The 18102-nt window shown below is 39.6% G+C and overlaps 1 protein-coding gene across 2 annotated transcripts in view; it reads right to left on the reverse strand.

Moving 5' to 3' along the window:
- Positions 1-9975: 9975 nt before the first annotated feature.
- Positions 9976-18102, reverse strand: part of LOC120062707 (nuclear receptor subfamily 5 group A member 2-like) — a 30424-nt gene continuing 22297 nt past the window's right edge. For both annotated transcript variants that reach the window (XM_039012768.1, XM_039012767.1), the window contains exon 7: positions 9976-10229. In XM_039012768.1, coding sequence (XP_038868696.1) covers positions 9976-10229 — 254 coding nt within the window. The remainder of the gene's footprint in view (positions 10230-18102) is intronic.

Raw genomic sequence — 18102 nt, forward strand, 5'->3', positions numbered from 1 at the left:
AGCATCAGGAAACCAGGTATGTTTGGTATTATGCATCTAAAGAGACCATATCCACTTATTAGGCCTATGATCACTCCTAAATGGTTCATTGTGTATTTGAGAATTCTGCTCCATCTCCAACACGTCTGTTTTACTTTACCAGGTGGTTCAACTGACTGCTTTCAAGCCTTCAGGTAATTTCACAATTTCCTTGACAGTGAATCTGACTTAAGAATTGTTAAAAATCTAACATGCTGACTACTCCGCTCGCGTCGCGTGCTTTGCAAAATAAATGTACACATACAGTACATGTTATTCAGTCATTTCACTCACACTGCCCGCGTGCGTCAACGAGCGTCTGCGTAGCCAGGCGTTAAAATAGAACTTGGTTCTATTTGTGACGCTTGATCCGCTGCAAGTCCCGCCTCTCCCATCTCATCATTGGTTTTTAGGAGCATATACCCACGTGGGTGATTGAAAGATGAACTGAGGTCTACACTCCAGTCCAGTTGGTAGTGGTAATGCACCTTAAAGTTGGTTGCCAACCACTATATAAAGTCCAAAGAAGAAGAAGCCTGAAGGAGGAGAGATTACTAGAAACGAAATCAGTTTACCCTTTTATCTGTGGATTAATTGTTGGAGTAGAGGACCTTGTACATTTCAGGTAAAATAACAACCCAAAGTTTTATAACCCAGGACAAATTAACAAGCAACAGCAAGCTAGCTAAATTGCCATAAATGTTTAATGCATTTCAACCTGTCCCCAAATTAATATAGTTGGTTCAGAGTTAGTTTTGATATTTCAACTTGCGTGTCCTGATCGTGTCTGGTGTAGGTGGACAAAATCAACATGCGCGGTCTGGTCAGCATGTAAACTGTTGGGGGGAGGGGGGAGGAGGGGGTTCTAACCTGACATATGGAATTGTTTTAAGATGGTCATACTATGGATCATTTAGCTATTTGATTTAGAATTTTAGGACCCCTTTAGGTATTAAAAAAATATATATATAAAAATGATTTGATAAAATATTGAATTTGGCCTTTAATACTATAGTCCAGAGAAACACATTGAATAACACATTCATAAATGGAAAAAATATGTATCATAACAAACACAAACTTTGATGTGTTTGTCCTATATCTCTGAAATGTAAGAAAGGTCAGGAAATATTTGTAGTTTGTTTTTTACTCATATTTAACCCTTTATTTGGGGTAGTCACAAAACAATTGTCATACTTCCATTCATTTTTTAAAACCAGTACCGGTAACCAGATGAGAAACACCGCTCTAGCTCTGCCACCGTTCACTGCAAATGTGGAAGTACGACATCGGTGGATGCGGTGGATTGAGACGCAGCCAATGCAACAACAAAAAACAGATAGGGATGTTACCTAGATTGACTCACCGTTGCGTCAATTGACTCTAGGGTTATTTATCTTGGTTTATTAAAGATAACGTGGCTGACACACATAGAGTAAGGAACCAGGCCACATTGCTGACAATTCCGTCGTAATTTAATCCCCTTCGGTTAGTATCTTTTCTTCAGATTGAAAGTATTTTTGACTGGACTATTACTTTCACTACGTGTAATAGCATCAGGTGTGAGTAATGTAAACATATGGGCAGCACTCTTTGGCGCGTTGAAGTGGGCCAGGTCACTTCACCATGTGTCTAATCATCAGAAAGGTTGAATGTTTTTTGCTCTGTTCCCTTTGTTTATCAGAACATTAGGAAACCTCATTCTCCTCATTAGTTAGACAATCCGACTACCGCCAATCATCCACTCAAACACCTGCTCCCACAGAGGGACTGTTTCGCACGCACGCACGCACACAAACACGCACTCGCACACGCACGCACACGCACACGCACACAGACAGACACATTCAATCCACCCAAGAGGTTCTGTGTTGGGACAATACTGAAGGTTTTGTGAGGTCTAGTCTGTAAGGATTCAACCATTTATAGATGTTCTGTGTAGTTTCCTTTTTGCAAAGAAAGGAACATGTATTATATTAGACATAAATAATATGATGATAGAATAATACATGTTTTGTTACTTTTCTGTTACTACAGGCTGCTGATGGAACTGGACACCAAGGCACATGTATCATATAAACTGGTGGGAAGAAAGAAGAATTGCACAGTGAATATCACAAACAGATACACACAATAGATGCATCTACTCTCATACACATATAGTAGTAGATAGTGTAAATAGACACACACACACACACGCACGCACGCACACACACACGCACACACACAGAATTAAAGACTCAAATATGTACTCGCAAGCACGCACACACACACAGAGTGTGTGATGCAGGAAGTGTATTTTAGGAGGACAGTTCCTCCTCCACAGTGCCCCAGGGTCAGGAATCATCTGCTGTTTATGAAATGGCTGTTTTACAGAGGCAACACAACGTTTGTCGTAGATTTCAGTTTAATTTTCTGTTGGAGAGTGGCTGATCACACCTTCAGGCTTTTTTACAATAATATTTGTGTGTGTGTGTGTGTATGTGTGTGTGTGTGTGTGTGTGTACTTTTTGTTTTTACAGACATAACTAGACAGTAGTTATTACTGTAAACTGGATATAAACCTTTGAATCTAGGATTAAAGGGCTTTACTACTGTAAGAAATCATATGACCAGACAACAAGATTGTGTTGTCAGTGTGAGAACGTGGATAGTAGGATGACAGATCATCTCATAGATCAACAGTATTAGATAGTAGAGATAGGCTGCTGACTTACTGTGGACTGACTGGGCAGCTTATAAAGAGACTTTATGAAGCCTATCACCTGTTGTCCACCTACTGTATCACCAGACAACCACTATGTGTATTTGAGGCTGTGCTAGCTGCAGCTTGGCTGTCTCCCCAAGTCTTTCCTCCCTCCCCTGGCCTCCCCTGGCCTCCCCTACCTTACAACAAGCAGCAGAAATCCTGGCTTCTCCCTATCTCCACTACAGGAAGGTGCGCTCTGAACCGAGACACATTATTCACTACAGCTCAAATGGTTGCATGACACGATTTAAATCCCACAGGGAGAGTGCTTTTATCCCAATACAAGAATATGCTGGGGCAAATATACTGTACTTTCTCGTTTGATGTAATTTTATACTGTTACGATATGGGGGGGTTAGTGTTAGGACAGACAAGCACACTACCAATCACTTCCACACCTCATGCCCAGGGGGCAGCAGCTCCCTGGCTCAAGTGCTCAGCCAGGAAGTCTTGTGGATCCTTGTTAAGTGTTGATTGGAAACAAGAGTGAGCCAGCTTGCAGAGCCGTGAGGCTGATGGTTTTTCTTGGTAGCCATGTGCACCCTTGGCTTTGTTTAGAAAAAAATGTTGGTCATGTTTTTTCCTTTTTGTATATATTTATTTTCATCACCCCTTTGAACAATCAGAGGGAGCTGGCCCTGGATCTAAGGTTGCTGTCTCCTGGGTACATGTACATACAACACTGTCCTCATACACTGATTTCTCACATATATACACATCTTAAATTAGGTTAGAGACCAGTTGACTAGACCTAAGACCCCTATACTTAGCGAGTGCAACAGTATTAGCATGCTAGTTCATCTGTTTCGTGACAATACATTGTAAGATTTGTATGAAAACGATAGGTTTTCCAAAGCCCTTATACTTTGTTCCTCAAAAGTATTGTTTAATTACTGTTAATGGCCTCCAATCTTTGTGCCCTTTGTAGTCATTGGCTGAAATGTACATTTACACATGTATTTGTGAAGTAGCACTGGCTTATCAGCCAAAAACCACAGACTTTCACGTGACTAGGAATTACATTATCATGACTCATAAATTGCTGCCACTATCCTGGATAGCCTCCCAAGTATTTTAAACGAATGTATTAGGTATATATGACCCCAATGTCATTGATAAATTGCGGGATAGTTCAATAGAAATGGACAACACATAAGTAGAGCTTTACTTAATTGCATTTATTGGTTTGATGCTATTACAATAAAATATATTTCAAGAAAATAAACTGTTTTGATTGTTTCTGTTTGAAAAGCATTCAAATTGCTGAGAGAGGAAACAAAGTGGACCAGCACAGACAGTTTGAGAATGAGGACTATAAACAGATCTCATCACCAAAAACAACTAAGACAGGGACCTCACAGAATAAGGTAAAACACAATAGAAGCAAAAGCAACATCAAGAGAACCAATTACAAACAGAGACATCTGTTTGTTGAAACACCTGAGCTTGGTATAGCTCACTGTGTTAATCTTCTCATGTTTCCCAATTGAAATGTACTACAGCGGAGCGGTACAGATGACATTCATACCAGTTACTAAACCATGGTCCATATATTCACAGACAGACAGGCCAGGGTTATCTTAAGGCAAGTGTTATGATTGTCTAGAAGAAGTTAAAAGAGCCAACCCTGCCATGTCTGTATGAGGGACCAATTCAAGCATGTTGCTTCACTATGTGCTGCAATGACAGATATGTGCGTGTTACATGTTGTTTTTGTTGATGCTGTTCCTCATTCCTTGCAATTCTGATACTTGTTGTTGTGCACTTCATCTGCCATTTCTCAAGTACGATTGGTCTGTATTCTCTTTACACTTCAGTACAATTGGATTTCCCTATATCTCCTTCACGTTTACCTTGGAAAGCAAACATTGCATACATCGCCAAATGCATGTTTTCATTCATTCTGTGACTACAAAAGGACTGGAGAACATCCACAGTGCACGACCCTCTATCCTTGACCTGGCTCTGTTGCCAGGGTGGACAGCTCTTTGGTAAGAGGCAGGAGGATTTACACCGTAAAGCTTCATGTTTAACATGTCTACTTAATAAGAGATTGCTTTCTTTGTTGTTCATTTTTCTGTCCTCACATGTGGGCTTCTCTTTCTGGGGCCCTCCTCCAGTCATCTGTTAATAAGAAATGGCTGCAGACAAAGATGGCTTCCTTTCATTCGGTCCCACACATCAGTGCCACATTTTCCATCTCCACTGTTTCTCTCTCTCTTTCTATCACTTTAAAACTTCTTGTCAATATGGGGGCGCTGTTTTCACTTTGTAAAAATTCGTTCCCAAATTAAACTGCCTCATACTCAATTCTTGCTCGTACAATATGCATATTATTATTACTATTGGATAGAAAACACTCTCTAGTTTCTAAAACCGTTTGAATTATATCTGTGAGTAAAACAGAACTCAAGTTGGAGCAAACTTCCTGTCAGGAAATGAGAAATCTGAAATCGGGCACTCTGTTCCAGGGTCAGTTTATTAATTTGCATGTATTCTATTGGTCGACATGCACTGCATACACCTTCCCCTAGATGTCAGCAAGCAGTGAGAATTGGAATGGAGTTGCTAGGCAGATCTGAGGCCATATAAAGGGTCTTGGAACGTGGGGTGCACTCTTTTCAACGTTCGCCATGACGCGAGACAGACCTCAGGATGGCATTCTGGAAAGCTCTCGTTATAGGCCTTAGATATATCCGGCTCTGATTTTATTCGATATAGGTGTTAAAAACGTCATAATGTAGTTATTTTAAACCGAGTTATATCATTTTATATCAGTATATTGCGATTTTCGGAATTTTCTTTGTGCTGCGTAATGAAGAGTTGGACACGTCTGGGCCACATAGCTAATGTTTGCTGCTAATTCCTAAGCTGAAGACTACATTCTACAGCCGGAGCAACGATTATTCTGGACAAAGGACAACTTGCCCAAGATTCTGATGGAAGCTCATCAAAAAGTAAGAACTATTTATGATGTTAATTCGTTGTTCTGTTGAAAAATGTTGACCTACTATTCCGCCATTAATTTCGGTGCGGTCTCGCTTTAACGTATGTCGTAGTAACGTTAATTTAAAAAATCTAACACAGCGGTTGCATTAAGAACTAATGTATCTTTCATTTGCTGTCCAACCTGTATTTTTTAGTCAAGTTTATGATTAGTTATTGATTAGATTAGGTGCCTCTCCCAAGATTTCTCCCGACATTTTCTTTGCAGCTTGGCTACTATTCTCATTGTATAACCACGATTTGTGCCGCTGAATATGCACATTTTCGAACAAACAATATATGTATTGTGTAATATGATGTTATAGGACTGTCATCTGATGAAGTTTTGAGAAGGTTAGTGAAAAATGTAATATCTTTTGCTGGTTTATTCGCTATCGCTAACGTGCATGAATCAATGCTGCTGTGTGGTTGGCTATTGTAGTAAGCTAATATAATGCTAAATTGTGTTTTCGCTGTAAAACACTTAAAGAATCTGAAATATTGGCTGGATTCACAAGATCTTTGTCTTTCATTTGCTGTACGCTGTGTATTTTTCATAAATGTTTTATGATGAGTATTTAGGTAATTCACGTTGCTCTCTGTAGTTATTCTAGTTGCTTTGGTGAGAGTTGTGATGGTGGCTGCAATGTAAAACTATGATTTATACCTGAAATATGCACATTTTTCTAACAAAACATATGCTATACAATAAATATGTTATCAGACTGTCATCTGAGGAAGTTGTTTCTTGGTTAGTGACTATTTATATCTTTATTTGGTCGAATTTGTGATAGCTACCTATGCAGGAAAAAAATGGTGGGAAAAAAAAGTTGTCTTTTGCTATGGTGGTTGGCTAATAGAAATACATATTGTGTCTTCCCTGTAAAACATTTTAAAAATCAGAAATGATGGCTGGATTCACAAGATGTGTATCTTTCATTTGGTGTCTTGGACTTGTGATTTCATGAACATTTTATTATATGATATCCCTGTGGCTTTAGGCTAGGCTATGCTAGTCAGCTTTTTTGATGGGTGGGATCACGGATCCGGGTTTGTGACTCGTCAGAGTCACAAATTAAGCAAATATCTCATTGGAGTAACAGACTGTCATTAACCTCTTGAGCCTATGGGGGGTGCTATTTCGATCTTGGAAAAATTGGTCTCCAAATTAAACTGCCTCGTACTCAATTCTTGCTCGTACAATATGCATATTATTATTACTATTGGATAGAAAACAATCTCTAGTTTCTAAAACCGTTTGAATTATGTCTGTGGGTGAACCAGAACTCTTTCTGCAGCGAAATCCATGACAGGAACTGCGAAGGTCTGAAAACGAGGCTCTGTTCTCAGATCAGTTTAAAGCTCTGTATGTATCCTATGGGTCGACATGAACTGCACCCGCCTTCCCCTGGATGTCAGTAACCAATGAGAAGTGGAATGGAGTTTCTACGTAGTTCTCAGAGCTTATAAAAGGCCAAGGAACGAGGGGAGCTCTCTTTTCGACGTTCGTCATTGCGCAAAGCAGGACCTCAGGATGGCATTTTGAAACGCTCAGTTATCGACCTTAGATATATCCGTCTGTAATTTAATTCGATATAGGTGTTAGAAACATCATAACGAAGTTATTTTAAACCGAGTTATATCAGTTTATGCGAGTATATTGCTATTTTCGGAATTTCCTTAGTATTGCGTTTTGAGGATTTGGGCATGTTGTGGCCACATAGCTATTGTTAGCTGCTAATTCCGAAGTTGAAGACGACGTTTTACAACCAAGCAACGATTCTTTTGGACAAAGGACCACTTGCCCAAGATTCTGATGGAAGCTCGTCCAAAAGTAAGAGCTATTTATGATGTTATTCCGTATTTATGTGGAAAAATGTAAACGGATTTGTCCGCCATTATTGCGGCACTAGTCTGGCTGTAACGCACACTGTATGTCTAGTAACGTTAATTTTAAAAATCTAACTCAGCGGTTGCATTAATAACTAATGCATCTTTCATTTGATCTCCAACCTGTATTTTTTTGTCAAGTTTACGATTATTTATTGATTAGATTAGGTGCCTTTCCAAGATGGCGCCGGCCAGAATGCATGACCTGTTGCCACTGATCACATTGTATAACCACGATTTGTGCTGCTAAATATGCACATTTTCGAACAAAACCTATATGCATTGTGTAATATGATGTTACAGGACTGTCATCTGAAGAATTCTGAGAAGGTTAGTGAAAAATTAATTTATTTTGGTGGTGAATACGTTATCGCTATGTTTGGCTGGAATCAATGCTGTTGTCTGGTTTGCTATTGTGGTAAGCTAATATAACGATATATTGTGTTTTCGCTGTAAAACACTTAGAAAATCTGAAATATTGTCTGGATTCACAAGATCTGTGTCTTTCAATTGCTGTACGCTGTGTATTTTTAAGAAATGTTTTATGATGAGTAATTAGGTAATACACGTTGCTCTCTGTAGTTATTCTAGTCGCTTTGGGGAGATTTGTGATGGTGGCTGCAATGGTAAACTATGATTTATACCTGAAATATGCACATTTTTCTAACAAAACATATGCTATACAATAAATATGTTATCAGACTGTCATCTGATGAAGTTTTTTCTTGGTTAGTGGCTATTTATATCTTTATTTGGTCGAATTGGTGATAGCTACTGATGGAGTGAAAAAATGGTGGAGTAAGAAAAATTGTGTCTTTTGCTAACGTGGTTAGCTAATAGATTTACATATTGTGTCTTCCCTGTAAAACATTTTAAAAATCAGAAATGGTGGCTGGATTCACAAGAAGTGTATCTTTCATCTGGTGTCTTGGACTTGTGATTTAATGATATTTAGATGCTAGTATTTACTTGTGACGCTATGCTAGGCTATGCTAGTCAGCTTTTTTACTGGTGGGGGTGCTCCCGGATCCGGGTTTGGGAGGAACTAGAAGTTAACCCACCCGGGGGGTTCTACTAAGCTATATGGAATTGTTTTAAAAAGGTCATAACAAGGATAATTTCGCTATTTGATTTTGAAGTTTAAGACCCCTTGAAGTATCCACCAAAAAAATATGTAAAAATTATTTGATGAAAAATTATTTTTGGCCTTACTGCTATTTTTGGCCTTAAAAGCATTGAATAACAGATTTACTACATGGAACAACAGATAGTCTCCCACAAAAAAAAAAAAACGTTTGTTCTGTAGTGTCTGTCCTACATCTGAGAGATATAAGAAAGATCAGGAATTATTATTATATATTTTTTTACATGTATTTAACCCATTATTTTTGCCACTAAATAGTCTCCATATATACTGTACTTCCATACATTTTTTCAACTGGTACCGGGGGACCTTCAGACATGTCTTGTGAGGCCTGTGGGTGTCCTAGAGCAGACCGACATGTTTGTGTTTGTGATAGTCTCATCTTTTCATAGAGGTGATTTTGTGAGAAGACTGATTTTCGGGATGTCTCGTGGTCTGACAAACACCGCTCTAGCTCTGTCACCTTTCACCGCAGATGCAGCAGTTCGACATCGGGGGATGCGATGGATTGAGACGCATCAAATGAAACAACAAAAATATATCTCTAGCTTAAACTGACAGGTATTTATGTCGATTTTTGTATTATGCTAATTCAATTTCCGTGGGAGCAAAGACATCGACTCTAGGCTTAAACTGAATATGAGTGCTTATGTGATTCTTGTAAACACGTGTAGATAATATATTAGAATATCAATATCTAATAGAAAGAAAAAAATATATTGAACATAACTTATTTTTCACACAACAATTTTTTGTGGTAAAGTTGGTGACAATTTACAAAGGAACAAGTGCTCAAATAAATGTAGTGTTTACACTATATTTGAAAGGCTAGGACAAGTCTGAATGACGTGTGTTATAGTGCCTCTTTCATCTGAAAAATCTGAAATATCTTCACTAGCTCTGATATAACATTTCACTCTACTGAATTCAACAAAAGGTAAAAGTTACATTTACGCACAGTATCATAACAAAGCTTCCTTTGTAAATGTTATCTATGTACATTTAAAGAACTGCCAAAAACACAAGTCCAAATTCTGTTTACACACCTGGGACAGAGGGGCTGCTCACGCACACAAGCATGCACACACACACATCATTCTCTCTGGGCTGTAATCGTAAACCCTGTCTGGCTTCCACAGCGTCAGTCCCACAGACAGTCTGTTGGTGTATAGTGATGGTAGCATGGTGATCATACACAGGCCCTCTTGGCATGCAGCATCTCGATGAGCAGGTTGTTGCAGGGCACCTCCCCACTCAGGTGTTTGTAGCACAGGTAGTCCTCTGCCTGGGTGCTGAGGGCTCGCAGCTCCGGCAGACGCATCACCAGCTGGCTGAACTTGTCCAGGTACAGGGGGTAGGTGCACAGAGTGTATTCCAGCAGAGCCCCATTCACCTGCTCCTGAACACTCTCCACAAACACTTGATTCTCCAACAGCTTTACATCTGGACAGGGACATAGGAAAGAGCTTTAGGGGGATTCAATTACTCTCTAGATCAGGTATTCCCAAACTGGGGTATGTGCAATACCATCGGGGATACGCCAAAAAAATGTGATTCCCATTTTTTTTTTCACGTTTTCAAACAGTACATTTATATTTTCAAATGAGGCTATACATTTGGGTGAGGTTATTTTCTCGCCTGAGTAGCCTCGTTTCACTGCCAAAAATAAAATTAAACCATCTAGTGTTCAGCGAAACGTCAAATACATTTAGCCTAGTCAAATAATTAACATGCAATCACATTAACCGTTACTCTCTCGCGGGAAACCTTCACTCTTGCGCAGACATTTAAAAATGAAACATGACAATTTGAAAAATAAGCTACGTGAGTTTTTTGAGCGAGAATAAAGACAACTTTCGAGTAGTAAGAAATGTGTAAAAGCAACAGATACCATGAATAAGAAGGGGCTTTAAGCGTCTTATATGGTGAGCGACCAAGTGGCTAGGACAGGCAAGCCCCATACTATTGTGGAGGACTTAATTCTTCCTGCTGCCGTGGATATGGCTGGGACAATGCTGGGGGGAAAGGCCAAAATAACTATACAGACAATGCCTTCATCAAATAACACTGTTTCACGACGCATCAGTGACATGGCAGGAGATGTTTTGAAACAATGTCTGCTTCGCATACAAGCCAGTGAATTATATGCGCTACAGCTGGATGAGTCAACAGATGTGGCGGGCCTGGCACAGCTCCTGGTATTTGTCCATTACGTTTATGGGGGGTCAATTAAGGAAGACATCCTCTTATGCAAACCACTGGAAAACAGGATAACAGGAGAGGATATTTTTAAAGTACTGGACAGCTTTGTGACATCAAATGTACTTTGGTGGTCAAGATGTGTTGGTATCTGTACTGATGGCGCAAAAGCCATGACAGGGAGAAATAGTGGAGTGGTAACGCACGTGCAAGCAATTGCTCCCGACGCCAATTTGGTACACTGTAGCATCCACCGAGAGGCTCTAGCTGCCAAGGGAATGCCTGACAGCTTGAAAGATGTTTTGGACACTACAGTGAAAATGGTTAACTTTGTTAAAGCAAGGCCCCTGAACTCTCGTGTATTTTCTGTATTATGCAATTATATGGGCAGCGACCATGTAACACTTTTACAACATACAGAAGTGCGCTGGTTATCAAGGGGCAATGTATTGACACATTTCTTTGAATTGAGAGACGAGCTTAAAGTTTTCTTTACTGACCATCATTTTCACTTGCCTGACCACTTGCATGATGACGAGATTCTCACACGACTGGCCTTTCTGGGTGATGTTTTTTCTCGCCTGAATGATCTGAATCTTGGATTACAGGGACTCTCTGCAACTATATTCAATGTGCGGGACAAAATTGAGGCTATGAATAAGAAGTTGGAGCTCTTTTCTGTCTGCATTAACAAGGACAACACACAGGTCTTTCCATCATTGTATGATTTTTTTGTATGCAAATGAACTCAAGCTTACGGACAATGTCAAATGTTATATAGCGAAGCACCTGAGTGAGTTGGGTGCGCAATTACGCAGGTACTTTCCCGAAATGGACTACACAAATAACTGGATTCGTTAGCCCTTTCATGCCCTGCCTCCAGTCCACTTACCGATATCTGAGCAAGAGAGCCTCATCGAAATTGCAACAAGTGGTTCTGTGAAAATTGAATTTAATCAGTAGCCACTGCCAGATTTCTGAATATTTGAAGGGGTACCGGACTATAAAAAGTTTGCGAACCACTGCTCTAGATGATCACATAAATGGGAGAATATTGATACTGTAACGACTTTCCTCTTCTTCTGACGAGGAGTAAGAGATATCGGACCAATGTGCAGCGTGGTAAGTGTCCATTTTAATATATCAAACTGAACACTACAAAAATACAAAATAACAAGTGAATGAACAAACGAAAATCGAAACAGTCCCGTATGGTACAGACACAGGAAACAACCACCCACCAAACACAAAGGAAAACAGGCTACCTAAATATGGCTCCCAATCAGAGACAACGACTGACACCTGCCTCTGATTGAGAACCATACTAGGCCAAACACATAGAAATAGAACAACAGAACAAAACATAGAAAAACAACTTAGAATGCCCACCCCAACTCACGCTCTGACCAAACTAAAATAAAGACATAAAAAAGGAACTAAGGTCAGAACGTGACAGATACATTTATTTTAAACTGTTCCTCAAATCCCAGTGTTAAATCTTAGCATCAGCATCTTGTTGAGATGTGGGCAAGCAGTGTTGTGTGTGTGTGTGTGTGTGTGTGTGTGTGTGTGTGTGTGTGTGTGTGTGTGTGTGTGTGTGTGTGTGTGTGTGTGTGTGTGTGTGTGTGTGTGTGTGTGTGTGTGTGTGTGTGTGTGTGTGTGTGTGAGACAATAGCTAGACCATCAAATGGACTTCTATTCAGCATCAGCTGAGTCTTGCCAGGAGAGGTATTCATATAGTAATTCAATATTTTGAATAATCTTTTCAAAACGCTTAAGGGCAACTAAATTGCCCTGGTAAACCTGACTCATTGATTGAAAGACGAGGGAGAGGGAGCAAGAGAATGAAACATTCAACGGAGATGGTAATATATTTTGCCTGTGACGAGTGCCCTCATTATTCTAAAGCCTTTTGTTCCCAGCTCGCTGGCTCTAAATAGCAGTCGCTTAAGGGAATCTGGGCAACTGCTGTCTATACACACAACATATGCAGAAGGCACTGCATGAATATCAGTCAGACTATCCAATGATAGGCCCATCCATTATTATTCCATTGAGTGCTATTAAGGAATAATGGGTAGAGTTGTCTTCTTTGTTAATGTTGCCTTTTGACAAGGCCCTGCATTTAATTAAGTGAATTTACCTGAGAATAAAGGCTTGGTTCAGACAACAGTTGGATCCTTCTGGAAAAATATATCAATGGCTGTGACATTTCCATTTAAAATGTCACTACTGCCTTTCAAAATAAATGGGACAGTGTGGGTTGAATAGATCCGAACCATCTTGTCAACTAAAACCTATTTCCAACAAAGCTTTTGAAAAAGTTATTTGCCCAAACCACAGCAACATTACAAAAAAGTGTGTAGAAGTACTTCAAACCTAATCGAATTCAGAAGTTGAAAGGCTATAATCATTTTCAAGGATGAGAAAAAAAAGTCCTGTTATGTGGTCTATCACAAATCTATTCCATTCTTGGACTAGCTGTAATGAGCTATACATGAGCTGTATGTCGTGCAGTCAGGGTAGGCAGTGTAGGCAGTGCTTACACTGTGATAATCTAATTTAAAAAGCTGTTATGAAAAGACAAATAGAAAATAAAATGAGATAAAACTGTCATTATGTTTTATTATTTCATGTTTTTTTATGTGCAAAAAAAATAAATGCTAAAACTGCCTTAAAACCTCAGGAAAGGCATCGGGGTATGCCAGGGCAGGCAGATTTCCATAGGGGGGCACGATATTGTTTTTTTTTAATGGGTGTTATACTAAAGACCATCGGCGGCCTGTAGGTTTTTAAGTTTACAATTTATCCTACCATTTCTATCGATCTGCATGCCAGTTATGATTATTTTTCGTGGAACAGTTTCATTTCAATAATAATGTTCTCATTTCTCAAAATCATTGTCACTTGATTAATCATAAAAATCTTAATTAAAATGACAAAAATGTAACTAGTGCGAGAGCACCAGCCTCTGCTATATTGACACATTGAAACACATTGTGATCCAATGGCGGGGGGAAAAATGGCTGCATGTAACTAAGAGATAGCGTATAGGTCAATGCAGCAGTAGGCCTATAACTTCCATCATCAAATACATAGGCCTAAGCCGACAAATAAACAGTAGAAAATACCCTGATGAAAGTTCACGTTCTTTCAATCGCATTAATCTATCTACTCTGTCTGCCTCCCTTTCTATCTGTCTTGACTTTAGCTATGCTAGTGAAGTGCAACGTATCAAATCATTCAACTGGGTCAAGCCCAAAGCTGTCACTAGCAAACTTGCAACATTGTATCAACTAGCCTATTTTGGGCCCTCAGACTTTCCTGCACCAGTGAGCTCGGGACAAACAGCTGTTTTTTTATGACGTTTCCACTGGATACGGGATCATCAGATCACAATATTTTGCTCTTTCACATCCAGGGTTGGTAATTATCGAGGCCAGGAGAGTGTTGGAAAGATTTTTCAAATACTGTGAGGAACTATTATCATTCTCAATGGATGTTAAAAAACAGACTTCGTTGACTTACTGTGTGAGGTGAAGAAAAAATGAGGGAGAAGCTCACTTTATTAATGGTGGAAGTGATGAGTTAAAGGACAGTTTCACCCATTTTGGATGTAATATTTTTTTTGTGCATCTATGAGTGATGTTCCATCGATTCCTTGGGTCATTTCATGTTTCCATGTGTATCTGAGTTATTGGCGTTCAAGCAGGCAGAAATCCGGCTGGTATGACGTAGCACTCTAAAAATTAGGGGTTCAACAAGGGTTCTTCTAAGATCCTCAAAGTTCTTCGAAGAACCTTAGGGTTCTTGACACTGAAAATTTTCCCCAAATGTTCTTCCAAGAACCCCATAGGAGGTGGGGTTCATCGAGCAGCCTCATTAGCTGCCCAACTGAAACATTTCGTTTTGAATTTGAAAGGACAACAGGTGCAGGCACTTAACTGAAAAATGTAAAGATCTCCTCAATTTAACCTTATCACACGAGTTCCAAATATCTCTAACCGTCGCCCCTGCCTGAGTTTTTTCATGCAGGTGATGTCAGAATGCTGTCACTGTTCCAAAATGTGATTGTTACACAACAGGACAGTTACCCATGCTGCCCTCAAACCAAGGCATGCTGCCTGCTAATTATATATAGGCTATGTTTCAACTTGTCAATTTCAAATAATTTTCAAACAAGTTTATTTTTATAACAATAGTTTGAATTGAGATGTGTTCCGCCTCCTCGTTAATTCGCATAAAAAGTAACTCATTTCACTGTTGCGCACCATTTATGTTTGAGGCTTTACTGAGCGGACAAACTTCTCTCTTCAACAAGAGCCCAATCACTTCTCTAGTGTTTCCCAAGATCAAGTATGAAGACATTGAGCATCTCTAATCAGAACAGGCCTTGCACAAACATTTTCTCCTAGCACATTTTCTGGCTGGCGCCCGCATTGCCTTCATAGTTGTTTTCCTTACAAATGGGACTTTGGAAATGTGTGCGATCCTATCAAAGTAAGTTGCTTATTTTCTGTATATCATGTTGTCATTTCTGCTGTAGCACACCATATGTATGTATGGATCATAATGTATTTACTGTTTTATTAACACATTTTCAAGTACTGGTCACAAATCATGCATTACGATTCTTGCATAGATTGTAATGGACACATATGATGTGTGTATAATACTTTTTTGAATGTTGTACTGATGATGATGAGCTAATGCTAAGCTATTTGCCAGCTATGTGCGGTGCCATGTTTGTTGACATCATACAATGCATTCTGGTTGTCATGTAAGCGTCTGTCAGACCAAAGATGTTATAACAAGGGATAGACCACTCAACTGACTTATGGTGCTTTCAAGACAACTGTGAATACTAGGTAAAATCATGACGTCAATGACCTTCAGGTCAGAAAGTCGGAGCTCTAGAAAGCGTTCCCAAGTTGGAATTCCGAGTTGGATGACCGGTCAAAGTGATTTTTCCCAGTCAGAGCTAATTTTTTCCTGAGTTCCTAGTTGTCTTGTGTAACAGTATATCTTTAAACCGTCCCCTCGCCCCGACACGGGCGCGAACCAGGGACCTTCTGCACACATCAACAACGGTCGCCCACGAAGCATCGTTACCCATCGCTCCACAAAGGCCACGGCTCTTGCAGAGCAAGGGGCAACACTACTTGTAGGTTTCAGAGCAAGTGACGTAACTGATTGAAACGCTAGTAGCGCGTACCCGCTAACTAGCTAGCCATTTCACATCCGTTACACTTGAACGCACTGAAGTCGGAAGTATGAGATTCCCCAGTTGTTTTGAACTCTGCATCAGATTGTAACTTTGGTACCTCAGGGTTGCCAGCTCAGACCCCCCTTTCCAGGGGTTTTATTTTTATTTAGCGTATAAACTGCTCTTGTGTTTGCCCAGCATTTATTGATAAATCCCCCATCAAAGTAATATTTCCTGCATCATATCCCCCCACGATACCTTCCCCCATTTCTACACCCCATGGACTTGAAAAAAAAACACAAATTAAATGAACCCACCCACAAGCCCCACTAAAATGTTTTTATCCCTGTTTAGCGTGTCTCGCTACGGTTAGGCTAGGCAGTAGGCTTGTATTTGGTGTTATGATCTGTGAGGTGAAAACATTTTATTTGCTTTGTGATTTGTCAAAAACAGTAAACGACTTGTCAAGTAATGTGCTCCAGGTCTTGTATACTGTACACTGTAACAAGTACATTGAGGATTGTAAACTAGTCTAGCTGTTAGGTTGCTCACTTATGTTTTGTTTTTTGTCAGCGCAACCTGTTATTTAGACTGGTTTATGGAATGAGTTTGGCTGTGGATGTGTTCTGTGTGATGCTTGGCTATATGAATGTTGGGCTAGCTGTATTGGGTGCAGATAACTGAACTGCTCACTTTTGTGTCTGTGTCTGCAGGTATACAGAGGAGGAGGCATACAAAGATATGTCAATTGGTATTGGTATGTTATGCTGATCACATGTACCATCCTCCTCCCTTACCTCTTCAATGAATATCCCATAGGCCTCTACATTATCGACAAGGTATGTGTATTAAAACCATTATCAAAACAGTTTTTTTTTCATTCACATTAACCAAGGTATTAACCAAGGTATAAACCAAGGTATGAATTCTGTCCTGTACACGTTTTGTTAATCATCTGTATAATTACTATTTTTTGGATTCACAGACTTCACCCTTCCTACAACTCTGATGAACATAACAGGAAACCTGTTTGATCACCATTCACTGCAAAATCAGTCTGACAATAGATACAGAGAACATCAATACATTAACATCAACACGCCAGAGGAAATACCAATTTGACTTGGGGCTCTGCTCGGAGTTTACGTCATATTTTTTTTTTTTTTATTCTGCTTTGCCACTAAAGTCATACTAAACACTGAGAACTAAAATATTGTGTTATTGTTATGCGTATTATTAATAATAATAATAATGTGGGGGCGGGGGTAGTTCAAAAGGATCTTCGAGGATCCATTAAAAGGGGTTCTTTGAATAATTTATAGGGGTTCCCGCACAGTTTCAATTTGAAGAACCCCTAAAGGATACTCAAGGAACCTTTTCTCTTTAGAGTGTAGCACTGTGATAAATGACATAGCACTGTGATAATGTTTCTCACAAGTGTAGCAGGTTATGAACTCTGCAAACGTTTCCACTCCGAGATTGAGAACAGTAAATTACTGTAACTGATACATTCATTAACATAAATTAATGTACCCAAATTACAGGTTTTAACTGTACATTTACTAGGTCTACCGGTGACATATGTAATATATGCAACAATTCACACAATGAAACAATTATGCGCAAGAATTGGCGGGAGACAGCTAAACACATTCCGGAGAGCTGAGTGCATGTATTTTGGGGAGAGACATGGCATATCTTCGCCACACACCCCACCCCTTCTTCTTGTATAAACATTTTAAATTATACTCAAGACACATTACCTTCACACATATTTTACATGCCCCTCTGTCTTGCTATCTGTAGCACATGTATCTGACGCTGTCTGGCCAGAAATAATATGGCATGCAATACTATTTTTGTCCAGACAGCATCAGATGCATAGACTATACACTTGCGAAAACAGGGGTT

This window comes from Salvelinus namaycush, chromosome 18 (assembly GCF_016432855.1).
Source record: "Salvelinus namaycush isolate Seneca chromosome 18, SaNama_1.0, whole genome shotgun sequence".
NCBI lineage: Eukaryota > Metazoa > Chordata > Actinopteri > Salmoniformes > Salmonidae > Salvelinus > Salvelinus namaycush.